Source organism: Podarcis cretensis (assembly GCF_951804945.1).
Source record: "Podarcis cretensis genome assembly, chromosome: 6".
Lineage (NCBI taxonomy): Eukaryota > Metazoa > Chordata > Lepidosauria > Squamata > Lacertidae > Podarcis > Podarcis cretensis.
In genome coordinates this window covers 10,703,398-10,726,995 of record NC_137175.1, presented here as the reverse complement: position 1 = coordinate 10,726,995, position 23,598 = coordinate 10,703,398, and the positions used below count along the sequence as shown (strand labels likewise).

Sequence of the window (23,598 nt, the reverse complement as noted above, 5' to 3'; positions counted from 1 at the left end):
GACATTTGATGTCCAGGCCCCTGCAGTGTTGCTGATTTTATAAAAGGAAGAAAAGACAACGGTATCATAGGGATGGGTTGTATTGGCCGCAGAAGCAACAAAATACCATGTTTTGCAAGTCACTGAAAGCTGCCAGGTCTGCTGTAGCTCACCGTTGTCATCTCTGGTTTGCAGCAGCCCTCCAAGATATCAGGCAGGAGCATTCCCCAGGACCTGATCATTCTAACTGGTATTGCAAGGGACTGAATTTGGGACCCTCTATATGCAGAACATGGTCTCTCTGTCCTCACGTTGCAGTTGTCTCTTAATGCAACACTTAATGCATCACAACGAAGGTATGACAGGGCCAATCTGGTTGAATGCCAGAGAACTGGCGGAACCTGGACAAAAGGAACCACAGAATAGCCGAGCGGAACAAACCACCTCACTGCCAAAATCTCGAGAGATTTAACTGAAGAATTTCATAAAGCTCTCCAGAGTGCCTTGACGGTCAGTAAGTTACTAGTCCACATGAATTCACTTGTCGGTCAGGGATGTGAAGCAATGGTGCCTGAGCAGGCTTGAGCTGTCCTGGTTGATGTCAGTGAGAATAACTGGCCACTGAAGGGCCTCATATCACAGCAGAAATATCTGACACCAGTTCAAGTGGTAGGATCTGCCCCAGCGAGAAAGCACATTCGGGCTATGTCTCTTCGTCTTCATTGTGGCTGGAAGCAGGGCTGCACTTTGCTGTTTCTTTTAGGTCTTCTTGCACGTCGGCTAGGATCTGGGCTGCTTTGCCATTACGCCGGCCTTGAACAGGCTTCTTAAAGGCTGCGAAGAGCAAAACAGACAAAGGCGTTAGCAGGTTTGCAATGCATTCTGGTATAACGAACTGGGCAAGTTTTGTTAAAGTCTCTGGCACCTCATATAGAAGAGGTGGGCCGAAGGTAGATCAAAAGAGCGATTGCAATAGATCGCCAAGTGATCTATTGCACTTTAAAGAGTCATGGCTTCCCCCAAGGAATCCTGGGAACTGTAGTTCATTAAGGGTCTGGGAGATGTTAGGTGACCCCCATTCCCTTAGACAGCTACCATTCCCAATCCCTGGGAAGAGGTATTGGTTGAAGCAGCTTGTGGAGTCTAAAAATCGGGTTTCCTGAAAACATCTCACCCAGTTCCAATGTTAAGAGCCACACAAATGAGAAGCTCCCTGTCTATGACTTGGTTGCATGAGGGCCAGATTTCATGGTACTTTTGGCACAGGGCCAAAGATGAGCCACCCTCACAAAACAAAACAAAACAGGGAATGAATGGTGACACAGCTAGGTTGGGGGCCCTTCCAAGCCCCTAGTCCTTGGCCGGTGCCCAACCTGACTGATTGCTGGTGCTGGACTTGGGTTCCATTCCATCCTTCCCTGTTGCCATAATTTCAGTGTTCTTTCTTCCTGGTTGGAAAAAAAATAACACAAACGGCTATCCTTGCCGCTGATGCAGGTTCTATAAAAGCTGGGGCAGAATTCTGTCCTAAATCCTAATCCTGGTCACAGACACTGGATTCAGCATTTCAAGAACCTGCTGCATTGAGAGCAGTAAAAAAAAGGACTCTTGGACGGTTAAGTCTAGCCAAAGGTGACTCTGGGGTGCAGCGCTCATCTTGCTTGCAGACCGAGGGAGCCGGCGTTTGTCTGCAGACAGCTTTCCGGGTCATGTGGCCAGCAGGACTAAACCGCTGCTGGTACAATGGAACACTGTGACGGAAAACAGAGTGCACGGGAACACCCTGGGAGATTAGACGGTGTTAACTATTTAAAGGTAAAGGGGTAAAGGGACCCCTGACCATTAGGTCCAGTCATGACCAACTCTGGGGTTGCAGCACTCATCTTGCTTTATTGGCCGAGCTTCCGGGTCATGTGGCCAGAATGACTAAGCCGCTTCTGGTGAACCAGAGCAGCGTACGGAAACGCCGTTTACCTTCCCGCCAAAGTGGTACCTATTTATCTACTTGCACTTTGACGTGCTTTCAAACTGCTAGGTTGGCAGAAGCTGGGACAGAGCAGTGGGAGCTCATCCTCTTGTGCAGATTTGAATTGCCGACCTTATGATTGGCAAGCCCAAGAGGCTAAGTGGTTTAGACCACAGCGCCACCCGTGTTCCCCTGCTACCTTTGAGAGTGGTAATGTAAAGGCAGATGGGCAGCTGCTTGCAGGCCTGGATTAAATTTGCAAGCACTGGTATTTGAAAATACCAGTGTCCACCCCACCCCACCCCTGCCGCCACTGCCTACCATTGTCTTGCCCTTTGCAATTTTAACCCCTTCTGAGCTCAGCCCTTTGCAGGGAAGGGCCGAGCCTTTTGACAGAACAAGAAAAAGGAGCTGTCAACATTTTGCGTCCAGGTTCATCAGACCTGTCAGAAAGGCAATGTGATAGGAACAGAAGCTTGTCAAACAAGCCCTCTTGCCTTGCTGACAATATCTCTCTCACATACTCAGTCAACATTGCTCTCTCTAACTCACACGCATACACACACAGCCAAGCACACACTTTTTGACTGCGCAAACAGAGCCAGGGGTAGCGCTTTGGGGATGGAAAAGTATTTAAACTGTGAAGAGGAAGGGAGGGTTGTTGGTTATCCCCTCCGCCCTTTTTCAAGTGCCCAACCTTTATCCATTTCCTACTTTGTCACCTGCTGGAAATGCCAGTACAACACATTCCATTGTTAAGAGGTTTCCCCTTCTACAGGGAATGGGGCTTAACAATAAACACCGTTTGTGAAAAATGCATTCCCTGCAAGTCAATAACATTTCTCCGGAAAGGCTAAGCAAACACTGAACTGTGTACCTAGTGCACCTATTCAATTTACGTGTTGCCAAGCCTTTCTCCTACTCTCTTCTCCCTCCCAGGTTGGCTTGGGCTAACCCTTTGCCAGAAAGCCAGCCTGGCCCCCAGACTCTGGAGTCCTCCCTGCTTGCGTTCCTTATCACGGCGGACTGTATCGCTGTGGACAAACATTTGCATAGCCTGGAATTCAGAGAGCAGAAGAGAGTGCCTGGCCTGTGCATAGGAAAAGCTAGCTCATTCTTTTCTCAAATGAGCCACCAAAAGAAACAAAGTTCAGTGGCCAGGGGCCACATCCATTTAAAGCGCCATGGTGCCATTTTAAACTGTCTTCCCCCCCAAGAATTCTAGGAGCTGTTAAAGGGGCTGAGAGTTCTTAGGAAGCCTCTATCCCCACTCAGAGCTACAATTCTCAGAGATAGCTCTGCGAAGAGGGATGGATTGCTAAACTACTCTGGAAATCATGGCTCTGTGAGGGGTATAGGAGTTTCCGAACAAAGTAACAAGTGGCAACATAGGCAATTTAAATGTGAATGTGGCCTAAGTAAACAGGTGCAGTGTTATGGAAGACATGAAAAATAGTATACAGCGGACGCTCAGGTTGCGAACGTGATCTGTGTGGGATGCACGTTCACAACCCGCAGCTGTGCATCTGCGCATGTGCGGGTTGCAATTCGGTGCTTCTGCACATGCACAAAGCGTGATTTAGTGCTTCTGCGCATGCGCAACCGCCGAAACCCAGAAGTAACCTGTTCCGGTACTTCTGGGTTTTGGTGGTCCGTAACCCAAAAAAACGCAAGGTCTGTAACCCGAGGTATGACTGTATCTCACAATACATGATTCTGAACCCCCTGTTTGTACCCTTTGTCAGTGAATCGTGTCCCCTTTTCCGCTTCTTTTGCGATCTCTGGGTGATCTCAGTTGTGCAACAATATTTTTCTTTCACGGGAGCTGCTTGGAGGCTTTCATCATCACAAGTGCCAATCACCTATTAGGGGGAAATTATTCAGACATGAGTTGCAGATGTGCAAGTTAAATGTCCCGTAGCATATGGGAACCCCACCTTTTTTCCTTCAGTTGTGCTCAAGTTTTGCACTCAAAAATCAGGTCTGATTGGAAAAATTCTTTTCCTCCTTCTGTATTCCGCAAACAAGATGCTTTTTCAACCCTGCCTACAAGTCAAACACAGCTCATTTTGGATTAAAGTCAAGTCCTTTCATAGGTCGTTCTAGGTGAACAGTGTAGGATTAGCCAGAGTGATGCCCTTACCATTGGCCTTGCTAGTTGGCTATCCTGGCTATATTAGGATTAAGGTCATAACTTGAATCATAGAGTTGGAACGGATCACAGGGATCATCTATTCCTGCCCCCTGCAATGCAGGAATCTTTTGCCCAATGTGGGGCTCGAACCCACAGCCCTGAGATTTACTCTCATGCTCTACCAATTGAGAAACTCAGCTTTGGAAAGACAGCTTCTATTCCTTCCAACTTTCACCTCCTTTATTTTAACCATGGCACCAGCACTTCATTTTGGGATGTGTCTGTTGCAAGTCTTCCTTTTAGTGATTGATGGGACTGATTTAGCAGGGACAGCCGAATACATTCCGCTGCCTGGGGCAGAGGGCAAACGTTTGGTGCTGCTCCCCATTGCACATACAGAAGCCAGCTGGGCTGACAGATGAATCTGACTGGAACACTGGCAATGGGGCAGTGTGTCCCACTGCAGCTGATGCCAGCTGGCTAGCATAGGGGGCACAGGGCAAGCCACATGCAGCACAAATCTCTGCCCTCCAGCCCAGAGGAATGGACAAGGGGCTTGGCAGGAATGCCTTGGGGGAAATACTCAAATGTCCATCAGAATCTGCCACCTGAGGCAGTTGCTTCACTCTGCCTAATGATTGGGCCAGCTGAATCTCATAAGGCCATGCATCTCATGAGCTGCCCACTTTGTCGCCACACTTGTCTGCCCACAAGCGACGTTGGAGCAGGATCCTGGCACACCATATGGAGCCCCCTTTCTCTAGTGGCTTCTCTTGACTTAGTTGAGAGCATAAGGTTTGGTTAGCATTGCCAAAGGTTCTCAGAAGTGGGGAAATCTCTTGTTTGTGGGCTTAATGAGACCCACCAGCCCTCCCCATTTAAACCATGAGGCAGTTTTGTCTTCAACCTAATGCCATATATGACACCAGGCTGGGTAAAGGCATGGCTGGACCAAAAGAGATTTGCAGATCAGCGGTGGCTTCAAAGCCATGTGATGATGATGATTATGATGATAATTTATTATTTATACCCCGCCCATCTGGCTGGGTTTCCCCAGACACTCTGGGTGGCTCCCAACAAAATATTAAAAACACAAACACATCAAACATTAAAAACTTCCCTAAACAGGGCTGCCCTCAGGTGTCTTCTAAAAGGTTGTTTATTTCCTTAACATTTGATGGGAGGGTGTTCCACAGGGCGGGCGCCACTACCGAGAAGGCCCTCTGCCTGGTTTCCTGTAACCTCACTTCTCGCAGTGAGGGAATTGCCAGAAGGCCCTCAGAGCTGGACCTCAGTGTCCAGGCTGAACGGTGGGGATGGAGACGCTCCTTCAGATATACTGAGTTGAGGCCATTTAGGGCTTTAAAGGTCAGCACCAACACTTTGAACTGTGCTTGGAAACGTACTGGGAGCCAATGTAGGTCTTCCAGGACCAGTGGTATATGGTCTCGGTGGCCAATCAAAGTCACCCGTCTAGCTGCTTTGATGTACCGTGTTTAAGATGCCCCCTATTTTTGGGGACTCAAAATTAAGAAAATGGGGGAGATTGCCTCCGTGTATAAGACTACCCCCCTTTTAAACATTATTTTTTTAGTAAAAAAAACCTAGTCTTATACACGGAAAAGTATGGTACTTTGCAAGCGCCAACAACAGCTGATTCTTTGGGTCTTGCATTACACTGTGCCTTCCCTGCACGGTTTGATTTCAAACTGTGCAAGCGAAAAATAGTCATTGTGACATCAGCTGAATGACAGGTGGGCATATTGAGCCAAGTAAACCCAGTGTTGCCCAGTTGCCTCCTAAATGAGTCCCACACTGAGAATGGGTTGTGCTTAGCCAGAAGGTAGACTCTACTTGGTGTGTGTGTTTGGGGGAGGGGGACAGACAGGTGTATGTGTGGGAAGATGAGCAAATACACAAAAGGGAACAAACCTCGCTATCGGATGTATTGGGCTCGTCAGATTCTTCATTGACCGACTCAGAATCTCCGTTACCTAAAGGAAACAATGGCAGATGAAAGATCAGCTGTTGGAGGACTTGCAGTTTCCAGAGGAGGAGCCACACCAATATTCAAATGTCAAGCAAACAAAACCTCTCTCTATGTGTGTTCCCACCCCACCCAGCTGTCAATCAATTGAGAGATCCTTCTCCCTTGATCTGATCTCCTTATATGCAAATCAGCACACAGCTGCCTTTAAAAAACAAAACAAAAACTTTCCCACTAGCACAAAAATCCTGATTCTCTGGTCTGGGCTAGAGCTTCCCAAAATCAAGCCATACAGGCCAACTCTACTTTCTAGCTCAGCCAGTAAAGTTGAAATTACGGATGTGACTTTTGTTGTTGTTGTTGATATAGGAATAGTGCTTCCCCCCCTCATACAATAGGAGGGCCAATCAATCATTTTACTGCAGCACCAAGAAGGAGTGGGGAAGGGTCAAGTTTCTAGTCCTCACAGATGTAAAGGTAAAGGTAAAGGTACCCCTGCCCGTACGGGCCAGTCTTGACAGACTCTGGGGTTGTGCGCCCATCTCACTTAAGAGGCCAGGGGCCAGCGCTGTCCGGAGACACTTCCGGGTCACGTGGCCAGCGTGACATCGCTGCTCTGGCGAGCCAGAGCCGCACACGGAAACGCCGTTTACCTTCCCGCTGGTAAGCGGTCCCTATTTATCTACTTGCACCCGGAGGTGCTTTCGAACTGCTAGGTTGGCAGGCGCTGGGACCGAGCAGCGGGAGCGCACCCCGCCGCAGGGATTCGAACCGCCGACCTTTCGATCGGCAAGCCCTAGACGCTGAGGCTTTAACCCACGGGGATTTTCCTGTGGGGGCTATAATTAGGAAAAGCTTGTGATTTCCTCATTGTCTTGAATCAGGGATCACTCCCTTTGCAACTTCCTATCGTGTGTCCATATCTCACTGGTCTGCATGCAGGAAGTCATAGGTTAAATATCTGAAATCTCCAGGTAAAAAGACCAGAAGGCAAATGCTTGAGACTTTGGAGAGCTGCTGTCAATCACAGCAGACAAGACTGATCTAGGTGAACAAATAATTTGAGCAGGTGGGGCTTGCTTGGGTTGATATGGCCACAGGCTAAAGTGAGAAGTTTCTGGTCTTGTTGTCCGAAAAGCCTTATAGGGTGCTGGAGGTTTCGGTTGAGCACAAAGACCTACTGTCTGTTATAATCAAAGTTTACTTAAATTGGAGGCACAGTGTGTTCAAACAATGCAGTCGTCCTGGATATAAGGAGTGAAACTACCAGTTGAGCAATAGAAGTTTCTTTGGAAGCCACAGAACTTAGACGTTGCTACTGAGAGGATTAATTACAACCATTAGGGGAAATGTTTCTCAAGCTTTGGAGTGCAGTTTGATGTAAGAGTGGTTTGGTCAACAAGGGATGTCTACATTTCTTGCTGAAAGAAATGGTAGCTGTGTCAGTCTGTTACAGCAACCACAAAAATAGAGTCTTGTGGCACCTTAAAGGCTAATGGCGCTTCCAGTTTGTCTCTATTTTTGGGTGGGATTCAGTCACATACAGGCAAATTCAGGTTGGGCAGTTACAGTTGATTTGGAGGTATTGGGCAGGAAACACACTTCCCCAAAAAGACCAGACTTTTGGCGATAAGGAAAGTGTCGGGAAAATGCATGGCAAAGTGTAGGATAACACTTGCTTTGATGCAACCTCATCCAGTGTCCTCACAAACAAGTTGAAATTAAATGCTAACTAAATAGTTAACAGGGACGCGGGTGGCGCTGTGGGTTAAACCACTGTGCCGCTTGGACTTGCCATTCAGAAGGTTGGCGGTTCGAATCCCCATTGTGAGCTCCCATTGCTCGGTCCCAGCTCCTGCCAACCTAGCAGTTTGAAAGCACGTCAAAGTGCAAGTAGATAAATAGGTACCACTTTGGCGGGAAGGTAAACGGCATTTCCGTGCGCTGCTCTGGTTCACCAGAAGCGGCTTAGTCATTCTGGCCACATGACCCGGAAGCTCGGCCAATAAAGCAAGATGAGTGCTGCAACCCCAGAGTTGGTCACGACTGGACCTAATGGTCAGGGGTCCCTTTACCCCTTTACCTTTAAATAGTTAACACCATCTAATCTCCCAGCGAGCAAATCATGGTGACGATGTTGTTGTTGGAGTCTGTCTGTCTGAAAAGATGAGGGCGTGTTTCATGCACCTGGGGCCTGCTAACTTAGAAAAACCCTACAACCTACCAAGAGAAATGTTGTTCCCTATCACTGTCTCTCTGAAAGTGCAGATTACCTGGCTGGTCCATTTTCTGCTTCTCTGCTTCAAAAGGCACCTTTGTCTCTGAATCGGCTGTGGTGTCACAAGACGCCGGCTTGTACGTGGGAAGTTCTTGTAATGAAGAGATCTGCAGAAGTCACAGACAGATGTTTGTGGCCAGAAATATAGCAGTTCAACACAAACACACTCACACCAATAACACCCAGCCTCCATCATGGCCACAGACCAGGAATCCTCAAAGGCAGATTCCTCCAACATTTGCAGCTGTAAAGAGACGGGTGTATTTCATGGACTGTCATATGTGGAGCTGTAGCGCAAAAGGAGGGATCTCTGCCACCAGACTCTGATAATTGGACCACAGACTCCGGAGAGCTTTTAGGAGTTACTAGTCAATGAATAGCTAGCCTAGCCTATCAAGATCTGTTAGTTGCTCCAGGACACTTCTGTGTCCACATGTATGTCCTGCCTCAGCTACAGGACACCTCTCCAAGGTGCTGATCATATGTTCCCCTGCTTACCCACCTCCAGCACAGCTGGGGTGATCACCTATGCTTGTGGTGAGTATCTCCATGGACCAAAACAGCCTCCATGGAACATCACACATGACTAGCCTTCCTTCTTGATGAGATGGGGAAAGGATGTAATTGAGTGGTAGAGCACAAATCTTGCATGTAGGAGGTCTGGGGTTCATTTTTCACCAAAAGACACCTTGGTGGGGCTGGAGTGACCCCTCTCTTAAGTGTTGGAGAACTGCAGTGAGTCAGAATATACAGTGGTACCTCGGGTTGCATACACTTCAGGTTACAGACTCCACTAACCCAGAAATAGTACCTCGGGTTAAGAACTTTGCTTCAGGATGAGAACAGAAATTGTGCTCTGGCGGCGCAGCAGGAGGCCCCATTAGCTAAAATGGTGCTTCAGGTTAAGAACAGTTTCAGGTTAAGAACAGACCTCCGGAATGAATTAAGTACTTAACCCAAGGTGCCACTGTACACTACTTGGCTATATATGCCAGCAATGTAAGGTAGCTCATATGTTCATGAGACCTGTGTTCAAGTCCTGCTAAACACAAGCATCACTGTAAGAGAGAATCATATCGGATTCACAGAATATGAATCATGAGTTGTGTCCAGCTCAGACAAGACCCACTGAAATTTATGGACTTTAGTTAGTCACACCCATTAATCTCAATAGGTCTGCTTTTACATTGGATACAGCTCCCACAAGCGCATATGAACTGAATGATGCTCATGTTCAGTCAAAGATGACATGACTGATGAAGCAGACAGATGTTTCCTGAAGTGGACCCATGAAGTGTGGATAATGTACCCGCATCTTTAAGCTCCTTTACACACATATGGTGAGACTCTGATCGGGTCTGACTGTTCATGAGAGTATTTAAAGATGTGACTATGTCATCTACACTTTAAACACATAATGTGCAAAACATCTGCATGCCACATTCGTCTTAGCCCTTTGCGGATATACTAAACAGGTAAAATGTGTGGCGGCCTGGGGGCAAGAAGGCCTTGAGGCAGCTGACTCTCCACCAGATGTATAGCCACTTGTTTCAAGTTCAGAAGGAGCCCATGCATGGGCAAGTGTATTCACACATACGTACAATACAGGAGTGGGATTGGCTGGCAAGTATTTTGTTGTGCCATTTGATTGTTGCATTTTGTTTATGGATGCGTATGTTTTATTGCTTGTGTAATTGGTTTCTATACTTGTAAACACTCAGAAGCCTGTTTTGGCATTAAGCGGCATATAAATCCATCCATCTATTCATCCATCCAGCCATCCTCAATGGTGAACAAGGTGATTTGCTGCTGTGCAAATCAAAGAGGCTCTTGCCTAACTGTTGTCCTAGGCCGTAGGACTGGTAGGAGGGCAAAAACATTGCAAAGGATAAAAGTGGTATAAAAAACATAAATGGAAAATGGTTTTGTTTATAAACAGAAGTGACAGTTCAGAAACAGCCTAACAGAAGAACTCTTGGAGCAATTTCTCTTACCAGAGATGCTGCGAGCTTCTCCTTGGCTCCCACGCTGAGCTGCTCTGACTCTTTGCCCCTGTGGAGATGTTCAGCTGCATGGAGCCAGGTGGACAAATCACTTTTATGAAGGATGGGGTCTTCAGCTGACCTTTTAATTGGACTTCCAGGCTCCTCTTCCCCTGAGGACGGTTGCGAGTTGGCTGCCTTCAGTTTCTCTCTTCCTCTTCCATAATCTGATAGGTCTAGGGGTACTTCTGTGAGATACTCCCTCATGACTTCTGCCTTCTCTGCTTGCTCCAGTTCCTCCCTGTCAATCAAAAGAAATCGCCCTAGCGTTCCCTCACTAGAGTCTCCCGAACTGGACCTTTCCTTTTTGCACTCCTTGCCTGCCCTCAGCAGTGGGGAAGGCGATCGACGCTCGGCGCGATCTAAGCCGTCTTCCATCTTGGCATTGCATTCCTGCTGTTGCATCAATAAATAACGGAGCTTCTCTTGATGATTAAGAAACTGGAGTCTATTCTCCAAATGGCGGTCCTTCGTGTACACCATAGTGCCGGGGAGATCGAAGATGGCAGCTTGGTCTTCCCAGTCGTCTTGTGACTTCATTCTGCCTTCTGCCTCTCTGGCCATTAGTAAGCGGTGAGGGAAACCACTTTCCCTGCTGCTGGAGTTACTCTGGAGCCCAAGATGGTGCAAGGCAAAGTGTTGGCTGGGGAGGCAGGATTGCTCCTTTCTGGCGGCAAACTTCAGAGCCTTGTAAGATGAAGCAAGTTCCCGGCAGTCCGATTTGCTGGCTCTTAAATAACTGAAATAAAGCATGACTGTCATCAACACTACTCAAAAATCTGCCAAGAGTCGCAGGGTAGTATTTAACTACTGTCAGGGCCGGATCAAGGCGTTTTGCTGCCTGAGGCGAAAGACAAGATGGTGCCCTTCCCCAAGGCACATACAGAAGCCAATTGGATTGGCAGCTGAGTCTTACCTCAATACTGGTGAAAGGAAAGTATCTTCCACCGTGCTTGAGGGCAGCCAGGTAGATTAGGGGGTACGAAGCATGGTACCCACAGCTCTCCCTGCTCCCTGCCCCTCAGCACCTGCTGCCTGAGGCAGCTGCTTCCCTCTGTCTCATCACAGAGCCAGCCCTAACATGTCCCATTAGTGGAAGGACTTCTGGTTATGCAGTGAGACTTCCCCTCTTCTCCTTTCCCCACGTGTACCAAACCCACATGTACCCCACTTCCCAAATCTGCTGCAGACAGTTGGGAGAACCCCTAAACAGCTTTAGGGGAGGCATGGGGGAGAACGTTCCATTGCACAAACAGCAACCCTCGCACTGATAGAACGAGAGTTTTAGTGCTATATTGGGAACCATAACTTCAAATGGCTCAGGCTGTATTCCAGCAGGGTGCTCACTTTCCATTTATTATCCTGCACTGTTGGGGATTAGACTAGATGATGCTTTGGGTCCTTTCCAATTCTACAATTCTATGACTCTAGACTCCATAGTGAGTGACTTTGTTTTGGTCAACCTGGACAGAAGGTCAAGGTGGTGAAGCCATCATCTAAGTGCTCCTGATTCACCATGCTATGCTACGTTCAGATGTAGTGAACTTACAGCGCATTGTTCCTTTAACAACATCTAGTCTCCTGACTCCTCTCTCACCTTTGTTTTGTCCTGGGAGAAATCCTGCTGCAGGCCTGTAATAGAAGCCATGCTAGAAATCTGTATATAACCCTGATAATAAACCAGTTACATTACCAACACCTGTGTGGGACCTGAATTCACTGGTCACGTTTCAACACACAGCACACATCCCATTGCAAGCACTTCAATAAGATGTGTGGGCTGTAGCGCTATACTGGAATCTAGATCTAAAAGCTGTTTCACATGGTGATTTGTCCTCCTTTTCTCCCTCTGCAAGCCAGCGGCAAGGATGTTTCCCTCTTTACCCTGGTGATCACTTTTTCTGTATGCCACCATAAGCAAAGGATCTAGAAACCTGGTTTCCCACCCCTTCAAATGAAAGTTGAAAATGCAAGGGAGAGGCCTGGGATATTCTTGAAGAGACCAGGCAGGCTCTTGTAGCTCACACACCCTAGACTGCTCTTGATGATGATGATGATGATGATGATAATAATAATAATATATTTATACCCCGCCCATCTGGCTGGGTTTCCCCAGCCACTCTGGGTGACTTCCAACACAATATTAAAATAAACATTAAAAGCTTCCCTAAACAGGGCTGCCTTCAGATGTCATCTAAAAGTCTGGTAGTTGTTGTTCTTTTTGACATCTGCTGGGAGGGCGTTCTACAGGGCGGGTGCCACTACCAAGAAGGCCCTCTACCTGGTTCCCTGTAACTTGGCTTCTCACAATGAGGGAACTGCCAGAAGGCCCTCGGTGCTGGACCTCAGTGTCCAGGTAGAACGATGGGGGTGGAGACACTCCTTCAGGTATACTTGGACCGAGGCCATTTCTTGAGTTCTTACTTACGCTTCAAAGCTGGGAATTCGATCAGATGCTGGGGGTGGGGGCGTTTCACTCGCAGGGGGTGGGGTGGCACTTCCTGGGCAATCTCTTTCCTGGGAGCAGGATCTCGAGCCGGGCCTCAGTAACGCAATTGTTCCGTGCAACTTGCTGGCTATCCTCTGAGAAGAATGCTAATAACAGAGGGGAGACAGGAAGAAGAGAAAGGGTTTGTTGCATTATTTCAAGCCTGCATTGTCTGGGGGAAGGAGGCAAAAAGGGGAGGCTGAAGGGAGTGGGGAAGTCTCATTCAACATTTTCAAGAGGCAGGGCCAGAAGCGTAGCGTAGGTGGGGCAAGGGGGGACATGGCCCTGGGTACATATTTTTTTTAGGGCGCATTTTTCTACTCATGCCGCGCCGCTTTGCAAGTCCAATCCCACATCCCAGGCTCAAAAAGTAGCATGAGGCTGTGTAATAATAAAATTTAAGGTCTTATACATATAATAAATGTTCATAAATGTACCAACCAAGCATGTCCATAGATCAGCACAGGAAGACCGACCTGAAACCATTTTGACTCCCAGACTGACCAAATGTTTGCTCTGCAAGGAGGGAGGGGGTGAGGGAACCTTCCCATTGTCTCAGGAATTGGGAAATCACCATCTCAAAGGGTGAAAGACTACCAGGAAAGTCAATCAGATAAGGCATTATCAGATAACCTGGCAGACAGGAAAAACAACAACATTCAGATTTCTGTTGTAGACCACCTTTTCTGTGATGTAGGTATGATGTTTGTGGGGGGTGGTCTTGGGTTACACCCCTTCTGTGATGTATGTATGATGTATGGAGGGGTGGTCTTGAGCTCCAGGGCAGGGAATTTAAAATGTCTATATAAGACAGACCTTTGTTTGTGGGTCCTCCTCCTCTCCTGCGTGTGAGGGGAGCATCCTGTTGCAACAGTTCAATAAAGATCAGGCTTACTAGCTGCTTTGCTTCTCAATATTCTCTGGTTGGCCTCTGTTATTTTCTCCTATCAATAAGGAACCCACGTAAGAACTCTATACGGGCTCTTGGATACCCCATAAGGGAAAAAAGGGTAGATTTTGTTTACAACAGCTATCAAGGCCTCTGGAGCTGGAAACAGGCCTGTGCCCTTCAAATGGGTCTCAACAGCCTTGCTTCATCCATTGCCTTCCTCTTCCTTCTGGTTTCAGAAAGATAGAGGATAACAAGTTAACTAGGGAAATGCTTACCATCTCCACAGCACGTTCTCCCTGGAGAAGGATGTTCGGAGAGACCCTGCTACTTGGGGAGCTCCTCTGTCCTGGAGACTGATCTGGAAGAAGGAAAGAGAGGACCGGATGTTTCAAAGAACCATAGACTTGTGAGTTGGAAGCAATCATGAGGGCTGTCGAGTTCAGCCCCCTGCAATGCCCGAAACTTTTGCCCAACGTGGGCCATATTTTTGAATGCAGAGGACCCATCCAACTCTGGTCTGCCGCCCTCAGAACTTAAGAGCCAAAGTCCATCTAGTCCAGCAATCTGTTTTCATGGTGGCCAACAAGATGCCCACAGGAAGTCTACAAGCAGGGCCTGAGCAGTGCTCAGTGGAGGCTGGTTCATTAGGGCAAATGGCACATTGCCCCACCAACCTCAACCAGCTCCTGCCTGCCTGCCTTCTTACTGACATGCAGTCTTCGGGGCACCAGTGGATGCCAACTTCTTCTCCCTCAGGCTTAGTGTTGCCCTTAAAGACCTCAGCAGGGAAGAGGATGGAGACAAAATGAGAAGGAGTCTGCTCAGTATACCTGAAGGAGCGTCTTCACCCCCATTGTTCTGCCCAGACACTGAGGTCCAGCTTTCTGGTGGTTTCCTCACTGCGAGAGGTGAAGCTACAGGGAACCAGGAAGAGGGCCTTCTTGGTGATGGCGCCTGCCCTGTGGAACGCCCTCCCACCAGATGTCCAGAAAATAAATAACTATCTGATTTTTAGAAGACATCTGAAGGCAACCCTGTTTAGGAAAGTTTTTGACATTTGATCTTTTACCGTGTTTTTAATATTCTGTTGGGAACCGCTGAGAGTGCCTGGGGAAACCCAGCCAGATGGGCGGGGTATAAATAATAATAATAATAATAATAATAATAATAATAATACAGTGGTACCTCGGGTTAAGAACTTAATTCGTTCCAGAGGTCCGTACTTAACCTGAAACTGTTCTTAACCTGAAGCACCACTTTAGCTAATGGGGCCTCCTGCTGCTGCCACGCCGCTGGAGCACGATTTCTGTTCTCATCCTGAAGCAAAGTTCTTAACCTGAAGCACTATTTCTGGGTTAGCGGAGTCTGTAACCTGAAGCGTATGTAACCTCAAGCTTTAACCTGAGGTACCACTGTAATAATAATTATCTGTCTGTAATTGCTTTGACTCCACTTACTGTTGACCTCTCTGCCTTATGCTCTACCAGTTCCAATGGGCGCCAGCCCCCACCGCTTAGCACCTCAGGAGGTTGCCTACGAGGGCAATTCTGCCCTGGGCCTAGAAGGGTTCCCTAGCCCTGCCACAGAGCAAACTGGGGCCAGCCCCAGGAGAACATGCCTCCTGCCAGCAGACGGCCGAACGGTTCGTCATACTCGTCTTCTGCTTCTCGGCTTGTGGATTTCTCAGCGCTGGATTTCCTGCTCTGTGTGGAGATCAAGGGCAGCGGGGAGTTGGGGTTGGAGCTCCCTTCTCTTGACGACCCTCTCAGAGGCTTCTGTCTGTCCCTGTGGAAACACAAAGGAAAAGAATGAAAAAAGAAACTACAGCAGGGACGCGAGCACCTGGCTGAATTGCACCGTTTGCATGAGGTGTGAACGCTAGAATCCTCTTAATCCAGGCATCCCCAAACTTAGCCCTCCAGATGTTTTGGGACTACAACTCCCTTCATCCCTAGCTAACAGGACCCAGTGGTCAGGATGATGGGAATCGTAGTCCCAAAACATCTGGAGGGCCAAATTTGGGGATGCCTGTCTTAATCTTAATCGCTGAAGAATTGATGCTTTTGAATTGTGGTGCTGGAGGAGACTCTTGAGAGTCCCATGGACTGCAAGAAGATCAAACCTATCCATTCTTAAGGAAATCAGCCCTGAGTGCTCACTGGAAGGACAGATTGTGAAGCTGAGGCTCCAATACTTTGGCCACCTCATAAGAAGAGAAGACTCCCTGGAAAAGACCCTGATGTTGGGAAAGATGGAGGGCACAAGGAGAAGAGGACGACAGAGGACGAGATGGTTGGACAGTGTTCTCGAAGCTACCAGCATGAGTTTGACCAAACTGCAGGAGGCAGTGGAAGACAGGAGTGCCTGGCGTGCTCTGGTCCATGGGGTCACGAAGAGTCGGACACAACTAAAAGACTAAACAACAAGAAGTCTTAATCTTTACCTATAACATGTATAGCCCACTTTTCAGCAGTTATCATCTCTCCTCAACAAGGCAGCTTATGATAATTGTTCAGAGTTATCCGTTGCAAGAAAAAACAGGGACACAACTTCTCTCCTCATTCCCATCACTGCAGCTCCTAGGAATTCGTAAGTAATGCAAAAGCTCCACCTGCTGGTCGCTATGGTTACCTTCAATAGCAGAGGTTCTGTGCAAAAAAATTGCACTTCAGTGCTCTATAATGTTGTCCAGCTAACTCTAACGGACTTCGGGAGAAATCTTCTGTCGTCACGGCCTGGTGATAGGTTCATGGTGCAGAGGCATGAGCTATTGTTTTATTTATTTAATAAATGGACACTTTGCAAGGAGGGAGCTGTGTCTGGGCTTCTTGGGGGGGAAGCCACAACTGTTTCAAAGTGATATGATACTACTTTAAATGTGTTGTGAAGATGATTCACTCTATGTTATAATTTAAGAGAAAACGTACTGAAAATGCAATACAGGTGGTATTTAACCCCGGTCAAATTGGCAAAGATATATAAGAAGAACACAAATACTTGTTGGAGGTGTAAAGAAGGAATAGATACGTTTATCCACGTGTGGTGGGAGTGCAAGAAAATAAGAGAATTCTGGGAGGTTTTTTATAATGAATTTTTTAAAAAAAATGTTTAAATTTTAATTCAACAAAAAACCTGAGGCATTTTTACTTGGTATTATGTCATGAGAAATTACAAAAACTGCCTTACCTATATTTATATACGTGACCACCATAGTGAGGACGCTAATAGCCAAAAGTTGGAAAAGTAACAATATTCCCACGAAAACTGACTGGTTAGAAAAAAATGATTGAATACTCACAGCTCGCAAAATTATCTGGGAGATTAAGAGGAAACACCACACAAAGAGTTAACAAGGATTGGTCAATATTTATATATTATCTCAAAACCTATATAGAAAACACAAATCTCCTGACAGAAGTATAACTAAATCTAATAAATAGAGGAGTTAGACGAGAGAAAGAGAGGAAGAGAAAAGTTAGACGAGAGAAAGGAAGTAATCACCATAAAGGATAAACATAATAACCAATATGTTATGCGCATAGATTAAAGACTGACAAAATTACACAATGAGACTGGTAGGAAATCAATAACCACAGTATGTCGGTTTCTTTGTTGGTAGGTAGGTGGAAGGGGTGGTGAAGGTGAGATATGTGATGTATGTTTTGTATGCAATATATGTAATGTAATGTCAAGTGTGTACAGCTTTTGTAATGTATTGATATTTATAATATTTTTTTTTTAAAAAAAAGTGTTGTGAAAAACTTACTCTGTGCCACAAAGCCTCTTAATTTCTTCTTTCAGGCTCTTGTTTTCCTCTCTCACCTTGTTCATTTCATTACCTGTAACGGAGAAGAGGAAGAGGTTTCTATATTAGGTGAAGCTGGATGCATTCTCTGATTTCTAACACTCAGAAGTGGGCATACACAGGTGGCATTTTGCAACCATCTCCCGATGTTTCATCCCTCTACCCAAGCTTCAAGAAGAAGAAGAAGAGAGTTTGGATTTGATATCCCGCCTTTCACTCCCTTTAAGGAGTCTCAAAGCGGCTAACATTCTCCTTTCCCTTCCTCCCCCACAACAAACACTCTGTGAGGTGAGTGGGGCTGAGAGACTTCAGAGAAGTGTGACTGGCCCAAGGTCACCCAGCAGCTGCATGTGGAGGAGCGGAGACTCGAACCCGGTTCCCCAGATTACGAGACTACCGCTCTTAACCACTACACCACACTGGCTCTCAAGGACAACGTCCCACCCATTCTTTACTAAATAAAGAGAGAGGGATCCAACTCCCATGCAGCGCTCTCTCTGACTGTGAGGAGACACCAGATTTCCTCTGCACTTACTGAGGATGAAGATGTGCTGAAGGCTCTGGAAATGGGCCTTGCCAAACTCGCGTTGCTTCTTCTTCGCAAGCTCCTGGGTCACTTGGCATCTGTCGCAGAGACCAGCTCGCAACCTTTAAAAAGTAATTCAGAGACAAGGAGAATGTCACATCTTGATTTTTATTTTTCTGTAATAATTTTTATTTGATTTTACAAATATTCGTTTATAACAATCCAAATTACATATCCATATTTAGAGATTTCTCCAAATTCTCTGGACTTCTCACGTTCCCCTCCATTGTTCCTATTGTACACAATCTTAACTGCATATTATTCCACAATCCATGTTTTGTATCTTTCCATCTAGCCCATAATGTTCCTCACATTACAAGTGTTATTAAAATACTGCTACAGTGGTGCCCCACAAGATGAATGCCTCGCAAGACGGAAAACCCGCTAGACGAAAGGGTTTTCCGTTTTGGAGGTGCTTCGCAAAACGAATTTCCTATGGGCTTGCTTCGCAAGACAAAAATGTCTTGCGAGTTCCTGCGGGGTTTTCCCCCCTCCCCCCTTTTTCTAAGCCACTAAGCCGCTTATCTGCTTATCCGATAAGCCGATAAGCCGCTAAAAGCCGCTAATAGCGCTAAGCCGTCAATGGGCTTGCTTCGCAAGACGAAAAAACCGCTAGACGAAGAGACTCGCGGAACGGATTAATTTCGTCTTGCGAGGCACCACTGTAGTGTTTACATTTGTTTACAGTTACCTCCTAGATAAATTATAAATCCCCCCTATTCTTTATTGAAGTTTAGGTCTTCTTGGTTCCCCAGTCTTCCAGCCAGTTTTGCCATTTTGGCATAGTTCAACAGCTTGATTTGCCATTTTTCTCTGGTAGGGACTTCATCTTCTTTCCATCTCTGGTCTAATAACATCCGTGTGGCTGCTGTCGCGTACATAAAAAGTATTTTGTATTCCTTTGTTATATCGGTACCTTGAATTCCCAATAGTTTTTTTTTACAAAAGTTTTTTTTAAACATCTTTTTCAGTTCGTTATATATCATTTCCCAAAATGCTTTTATTGCCTTACATATCGGCCACATGTGATAAAAGGTACGAGAAAGTCACATCTTTAGAGCAGAGAAGCTGTCCTGGAAGGATGGCCTGAAAGAGACACAAACCCCCTTCACACTTAGTCATTACTTCTATTTCCAAAGTTTCCGATTTCCAACGAGAGCCAGTGTGGATCAGTGGTTAGAGTGCTGGACTTGTTAGAATTCCTGCTCCATGATTGCAGTCATGGGATTTTTGTCTATCACATGACGGTGTATGTTTTGAATCCACAAAGTGGGAAGTGACGGAGACAGGATGTTTGTGTTACTGTGTTCCGTGAAGTGGGACTATTGTCCTTTGTTCTTTTTCCTCTTTGTTCTCTGATGCTAGAGAGAGAGAGTGAGCCATGTTGCAGTGCTCCGTGTGTGTTTATATGTAAATAAAGTAGATTAGCCAAAATGCTGAGTTGCTGAGGTCTGTTATAATAATAATAATAATAATAATAATAATAATAATAATTTATTATTTATACCCCGCCCATCTGGCTGGGCTTCCCCAGCTACTCTGGGTGGCTTCCATAGAAAGCAAAAATACAGTAAAATATCACACATTAAAAACTTCCCTGAACAGGGCTGCCTTAAGATGTCTTCTGAATGTCAGGTAGTTGTTTATCGCTTTGACATCTGGTAGGAGGGCATTCCACAGGGTGGGCGCCACTACCGAGAAGGCCCTCTGCCTGGTTCCCTGTAGCTTTGCTTCTCGCAATGAGGGAACCGCCAGAAGGCCCTCGGCACTGGACCTCAGCGTCCGGGCAGAATGATGGGGGTGGAGATGCTCCTTCAGGTATACTGTTACGCAAACTGCGAAGACTCTGCGGATCCTTAAGTGTGCCAATGTCTGTTGGCATCGGTCGCTGTGATGTTCGGGCTGAAGAAAGCTTATGAAGCTCCCGAACAATCGACCAGGAGGGAGAGAACATGCCAGTCGGGCATGTGTCTCTGCCTGGGTCCTACTCGAGTGTAGGCTGAACTCCTGACAGGACCTGACAGGAGACCAGGGCTCAAATCTACACTTGGCCATGAAGCTCACTGGGTGACTCAGGGTCAGTCACTGCCTCTCAGCCTAGCCTATCTCGCAGGGTTGTGGAGGGGATTAAATGAGGAAGGGGAGAACTGTGTATACCACCTTGAGCTCAATAGAGGAAAGCACATAAATGCAATAAAATAAATAAATGAATAAATGTTTCGGCTGTGAGGGCCATTGCTTATGAAAGGGGAAAAAAAACCCAGCACCATTTTCGAGCGTTGAGGTTTTCAGGGGTGCAAAGAAATCTTGGGGGAGAATCCTCCAAAAACAGCCCTGAGGGAGTCAAAGAAAGATAGGCAAGTGGACAGATATGGGTTTATTGGGGTTTTTTTTAAAAAAAACAAACAAACCCGTATTTTTCGCTCTATAGGACGCACTTTTTCCCCTCCAAAAATTAAGGGGAAATGTGTGTGCGTCCTATAGAGCGAATGCAGCCTGCGCGGCTAAGCCCAAAGCCAGAACAGGGAGATGGAGCACTGTGGAGCGCTCCGTCTCGCTCTTCTAGCTTGGGGACGGCTGCGCGCAAAGGAAGGCTGTTCCCAAGCCAGAACAGTGAGACGGAGGGCTCCGTCTCGCTCTTCTAGCTTGGGGACGGCTGCGCGCAAAGCCTCTGCAGGGCAGTGGGGCGCTGCGCTCCAAAGGCTTCAGGGATCTTTGAGGCTGGCGGTGGGGGGAAACAGCGCTTCCCCCCACCCCCAGCCCCACAGGCTCAGGTGAATGCACCCTGAACGCACCTTGTTTTAGAGGGGGAGAACAAGAACCCCCCTCCCGTTCTCCCCCTCCTATGGTCTGGTGCGTCCTATGGTCCGGTGCATCCTATAGAGCGAAAAATATGGTAATAATGCCAGGAATCTGGCAGAGCAGTTCCAGCAATGTATAAAACGATTTGGTCTTTTAAAGGGAAAATAGGATCAATTGAATAAGGGTGAGATGAATGAAGAAAAATGGAATTTGGATCTAATGAATGGAGTCATTTGTTTCAATTACAGATTATAAAAAAAAACTATGAACTCTGTAAAGGAAAAATTAGTGTTATATATATATATTACAGAAGACTGAATGTTATGTTTGAAAAGAAGATTCTTAAGCCTCTTTGTAGACTGTATTGCGCTGATAAATGTAATCTGAATACTGAAATACTGTTCAAAGGGGAAGAGGGGTTCATTTATATTTATACTTTAATCAATATTAAATTTTTTAAATAGCTTGGTATGGGAATATAAATAAAGAGTGTGTCTTTTGGACTCATGGGCTATAGGCTGCTCTCTGAGATGCACCAAGTATCCCCTAATTGGGAAGAAACAAAATAAAAAAAATTCCTTCTAGTAGCACCTTAGAGACCAACTAAGTTTGTTACTGGTATGAGCTTTCGTTTGCATGCACACTTCTTCGGATACCGTGAAAGCTCATACCAATAACAAAATTAGTTGGTCTCTAAGCTGCCACTAGAAGGAATTTTTTTTTTATTTTGTTTTGACTACGGCAGACCAACATGGCTACCTACCTGTAACTAATTGGGAAGGTATGTATACCTTGAATACAGAGAGAAAAGAGAAATAAAAACAGAAGCCTTTTACAAAGTAAGGCCAAAAGGTCAAGGAAACAAAAGATGTGCTACATTACTATGCATAGCATGAATGGAGAACCTGTGGCATGCCGAAGCCACATCTCTGGGGATCAGTTAAGTGCGTACTGGAATTCACAGTGATCTTATTTCTCAAGCATCCTCAGAGGGCAATTGAGGCTGGTGATGGTAGTGGCATTGGTGGGCAGCAGAAAAAGCTGGGTTGGCACAGCTAGCACCTGTTGTACCTGTTTTCCAACACTTTCACGTTCTCTTTTAGGACTTTCTGTTGCTCTCGTAGCTGGTGGTTTTTGGCGAACAGCTCTTCGATTCTCTGGGTGTCTCTGATTCAGGGAGAGCACAAGGAGCAAAATGAGGTCGGCAGATTCCCACACCCTTAAACAACATAGTAAGCTACTATAGACAGAGTCGCATCATTGATTCATCTTGCTCAGTACTGTTCATACGTGGGGAACCTTTGACCCTCCAGCTGCTGCTGAACTAGAATTCCCAACAGCCTTGGCCATTGACCATGCTTGTTGTGACTGATGGAAGTTCAGCAACATCTGGAGCAGGGGTCAGCAAACCTTTTCAGCAGAGGGCCAGTCCACTGTCCCTCAGACTTTGTGGGGGGCTGGACTATATTTTGAAGAAGAAAAAAAAAGAAAACGAATTCCTATGCCCCACAAATAACCCAGAGCTGTATTTTAAATAAAAGCACACATTCTACTCATGTAAAAACACCAGGCAGGCCCCACAAATAACTCAGAGATCCATTTAAAATAAAAGGACACATGCTTTTCATGTAAAAATACGTTGATTCCTGGACTGTCTGTGGGCCAGATTTAGAAGACGATTGGGCCGGATCCGGCCCCTGGGCCTTAGTTCGCCTGCCCATGATCTGGAGGGTCAAATGTTCCTCACATCTGGTTTACACTGACTGGCAGGGTTTAAATGTGGGATTAAATTTGGGGTCTTCTGCCACTGAGCTACGACCCCAAACAAATGGTTGTCATCAGTGGGATTCAAACCCGCACCTCTGAGGATGAAAGGGACCTGAACGCAACACCCAAGACCATTTGGCCATCCTGACACCCCACCCCATGCTTGCTGTGTGGACAAATAGACTGATGGAAGTTTGTAGCATAATCTATGCTGAAGAAACCGCATAAGGAACAGGCGATGAAAAACTGCTCCCCGCTGTCAAAGCACCTGTGGCAGTCATGTTCTTCCTGCCATTTTGTATGAACCCAGCCACAGCTGTGAATGTGTTCCCATGGCAATTGTCTTGGGGGGGGCATATTGTGTGAACCGGCCCCAGATTTTCTGAAATGTCCTCAAGTCCATCTTAGCCCCAGTCGCCACAACAAAAAAGAGCATAATATGTGCTTCACCCACCGACATCTCTCATTGGTGAGCTCGTTCAGTTTTGTTTGCAGGCCTGAAAGAGTTAAAAGAACATTTGCATGAGACTCTGAATCCTCACTGCATGTCACATGACACTGTGAATGTCACATGACAAGCCTAAAGCATGTTGGTAAAGAAAATTCTGGGTTGAGGGACTACTCAACAGCCCAGATCATCCATGTGGTCAGTAAAGGAAGGAAATTCTAGCCAAGTAATTTGGAGCAAAACAGCAGTCAGTAGACTTAGATCCTTCATTGTTGCTCCAACAGCAGTAAGAACCCTGAATATGGGGTGACATTGACTTTTAAAACTTTCCCACCATATCCCAGAATACAGTTTGCACAGCATCATCAATACATCACTGCTACATCACTAAAATGTCAGAAAGGGGAGGGTTATACAAGATTAG

At 46.4% G+C, this 23,598-nt stretch overlaps 1 protein-coding gene across 1 annotated transcript in view; it reads right to left on the bottom strand.

Moving 5' to 3' along the window:
• Positions 1-438: 438 nt before the first annotated feature.
• The window catches only part of RBBP8NL (RBBP8 N-terminal like), a 40,536-nt gene continuing 17,376 nt past the window's right edge, over positions 439-23,598 (bottom strand). The window contains exons 3-14 of the mRNA XM_079980181.1: positions 23,181-23,223; positions 22,031-22,126; positions 18,107-18,219; positions 17,533-17,605; positions 15,385-15,551; positions 14,042-14,124; positions 12,815-12,981; positions 10,339-11,125; positions 8,340-8,451; positions 6,012-6,073; positions 3,681-3,807; positions 439-813 (exon numbers count right to left, since the gene is read on the bottom strand). Coding sequence (XP_079836307.1) covers positions 683-813; positions 3,681-3,807; positions 6,012-6,073; positions 8,340-8,451; positions 10,339-11,125; positions 12,815-12,981; positions 14,042-14,124; positions 15,385-15,551; positions 17,533-17,605; positions 18,107-18,219; positions 22,031-22,126; positions 23,181-23,223 — 1,961 coding nt within the window. The 3' untranslated portion in view covers positions 439-682. The remainder of the gene's footprint in view (positions 814-3,680; positions 3,808-6,011; positions 6,074-8,339; positions 8,452-10,338; positions 11,126-12,814; positions 12,982-14,041; positions 14,125-15,384; positions 15,552-17,532; positions 17,606-18,106; positions 18,220-22,030; positions 22,127-23,180; positions 23,224-23,598) is intronic.